This window comes from Coenobita brevimanus, chromosome 63 (assembly GCF_032717465.1).
Source record: "Coenobita brevimanus isolate Jiangsu-jjx chromosome 63, ASM3271746v2, whole genome shotgun sequence".
NCBI classification, from domain to species: Eukaryota; Metazoa; Arthropoda; class Malacostraca; order Decapoda; family Coenobitidae; genus Coenobita; species Coenobita brevimanus.
This window is the reverse complement of record NC_137016.1, coordinates 34,353,220-34,355,634: the sequence shown is the minus strand read 5'-3', so window position 1 is coordinate 34,355,634 and position 2,415 is coordinate 34,353,220. Positions and strand designations below refer to the sequence as shown.

Genomic DNA, 2,415 nt, shown 5'->3' with positions numbered 1-2,415 from the left:
TAGGACATCCTTTACACTATCTAGCTCATCATGGTGTCACTAAAGATAGCTTAACAACACCAATTAGAGTAGTGTTTGATTGTTCAGCTAGAGAGCATGAGAGGCCATATAGTCTGAATGACTGCTTACACACAGGCCCATCTTTGGTTAATGAACTCACACAGATATTGTTGCGCTTTCGGTGTCATCGTTTTGCCTGGGTGAGTGACACTGAGAAGGCATTTCTTATGGTGGGGTTATCTGAAACGGATAGGGATGCCACTAGATTTTTCTGGTCTGTTGAACCTTAAATCTAAGTAGCCCTTACATGATATATAGGTTCAGGGCAGTGTTGTTTGGAGCCACTTGTTCCCAATTCCTCTTGAATGCCCCCCATACAAAAACATTTATCAGTGGTTCAGGAGGATAAAGCCTTGACTGTTAAATTAAGGAAAGGGTTGTATATTGACAATTTGCAAGGAACCAAGGAAGATGAGGATGCTTTACAGCAGTTGTGCTGGGATGCCCTGAGAGTATATTCAAGTGCCAATTTGTCCTTAAGAGAGTGGGTAACAAACAGTGTGAAATTGCGCAAGTTACTCCACCTAAAGGGTTTGGCTTCTGAAGTTCAGAACAAGGTAAAAGTACTTGGCATTCATTGGCTAACTGATATGGATATGTTACAGCTGAAGGGACACGAAGGTAGACCCACAGTATTGACGAAGCGTGAGGTGTTGAGCATAACTGCAGGTGTGTTTGACCCTCTGGGGGTATTATTGCCGGGGACCATCCGTGCAAGAAAATTTGTGCAATATCTATGGCGCATTGAATGTGAGTGGGATGTTCCCATACCGGAAGATAAGGAGGCTGAATGGCAGGGGATATATGAGGATATGATGAACAGTACCAGTATTGTATTTCCCCGCCAAGTCACTGATAGTAAAAAGGTCATGCTGCATCTATTTAGTGACGCAAGCACCACTGCTTACGGTGGAGTAGCCTACTTAGTTAGTAAGGGAAGTAGTAAATTAGCTATAAAGGCCAAAGTAGCACCCATTAAACCCCTCACTATACCAAAATTAGAACTGACTGCTGTCATGCTAGAAGCTTGTCTCGCCAAGTATACTTATGAGGCCTATGCGGACGAGTTAAGCATAGAGAACATATACCTCTGGACGGATAACCAGATAACCTTATACTGGTTGTCTAGTAAGAAACTGTTGCCTGTTTATGTTCAGAACAGAATTGACGAAACAAAGGGATTAGTCCCTGATGCTGAATTTCGTTGTGTCTACAAAGGACAACGCCAGTGATATGGTTTCCAGAGAGAAGTCACATGCATCCTTAATAAGTTCTTTGTGGTGGGGAGGGCCCACATTGCTACCTCACCAAAAAATGTGACCGGAAAATGGTCCATTTGAGGAAGTTGGGGACGTCACCACGGGTTGTCTCCTCGAAGAGACCCTGTCATTGCCAGTATCGGTAACCCTTCCTGCCATATTGAATTTGGACCGATATGGTTCTTATGTGAAGACAAGGCATGTGATGGCATGGGTATTGAGATTTATCAAGACACTGAAAGTTAGGAGACAAAGAACACATGAGGCAATGCCGGCTTATTTGACAGTGCCGGAAATAAGGACAGTAGAATCAGTAATGATGAAGTTACCTCAAATGGAAGAGTACCCTGAGGATTACCATTATTTATCCACTGGAAAGGGCACACCAAGTAATGCTGTGAAGCAGTTAGGCCTCTATATGGAAGGTGGGCTGTTGCGTTGTAAGGGTAGGTTACAGTTGTCGGACTAAAAGGAGGCGGCTAAGTACCATATCCTAATACCTAGTAAACATAGGTTAGCGACTTTCCTTTCTGAATACTGCCACGAGGTGTGTAGCCATAGTGGAGTAAGTTATGTTGTAAGTTACATAAGACAAAGATTTTGGATTCCTAGGATCAGACAAGTTGTAAAGAAGGTTTTAAGGAAATGTATAACTTGTAAAAGGTTACAAGGTGCCCCATATAGTCCTGTACAGGCTCCGCCATTACCCTACTTTAGGGTTCAGGAAGTGAACCCATTTCAAGTAACAGGAGTAGACTACACAGGTTCTCCACCTATTAAATGAAAGGGTCCCATAGGAAAATTATATGTAGTCCTGTTTACCTGCGCAGTTACTAGGGCTATACACACTGAGACGGTGTCAAACCTCTCCTGTGAGTCCTTCATTCATGCCTTCCGTCAGTTCTGTAGCAGGAGAGGCTTCCCTGAACTCATAATTAGCGATAATGCCACTACATTTATAAGTGGAGCCAGTGTGTTGAGGGAGTTGAAAAATGATCCAAGGTTACAGAATGAATTGGTAGAGGTAAATTGTGAGTGGCGGTTCATACCGGCCAGGGCGCCATGGTTCAGTGCCATCTGTGAAAGAGTGATAGGT

General features: G+C 43.5%; 1 protein-coding gene across 1 annotated transcript; it reads left to right on the top strand.

Moving 5' to 3' along the window:
• Positions 1 to 365: 365 nt before the first annotated feature.
• LOC145404414 (uncharacterized) lies at positions 366 to 1,292 on the top strand. The gene has a single exon (XM_080275930.1). It carries the CDS (start codon positions 366 to 368, stop codon positions 1,290 to 1,292), a length of 927 nt encoding a protein of 308 aa, XP_080132056.1.
• The last annotated feature ends 1,123 nt before the right edge of the window (positions 1,293 to 2,415 follow it).

Excerpts from the sequence above, each read along its gene's own strand:
- LOC145404414 (XM_080275930.1), top strand. The coding sequence starts at position 366 with ATGCCCCCCATACAAAAACATTTATCAGTGGTTCAGGAGGATAAAGCC.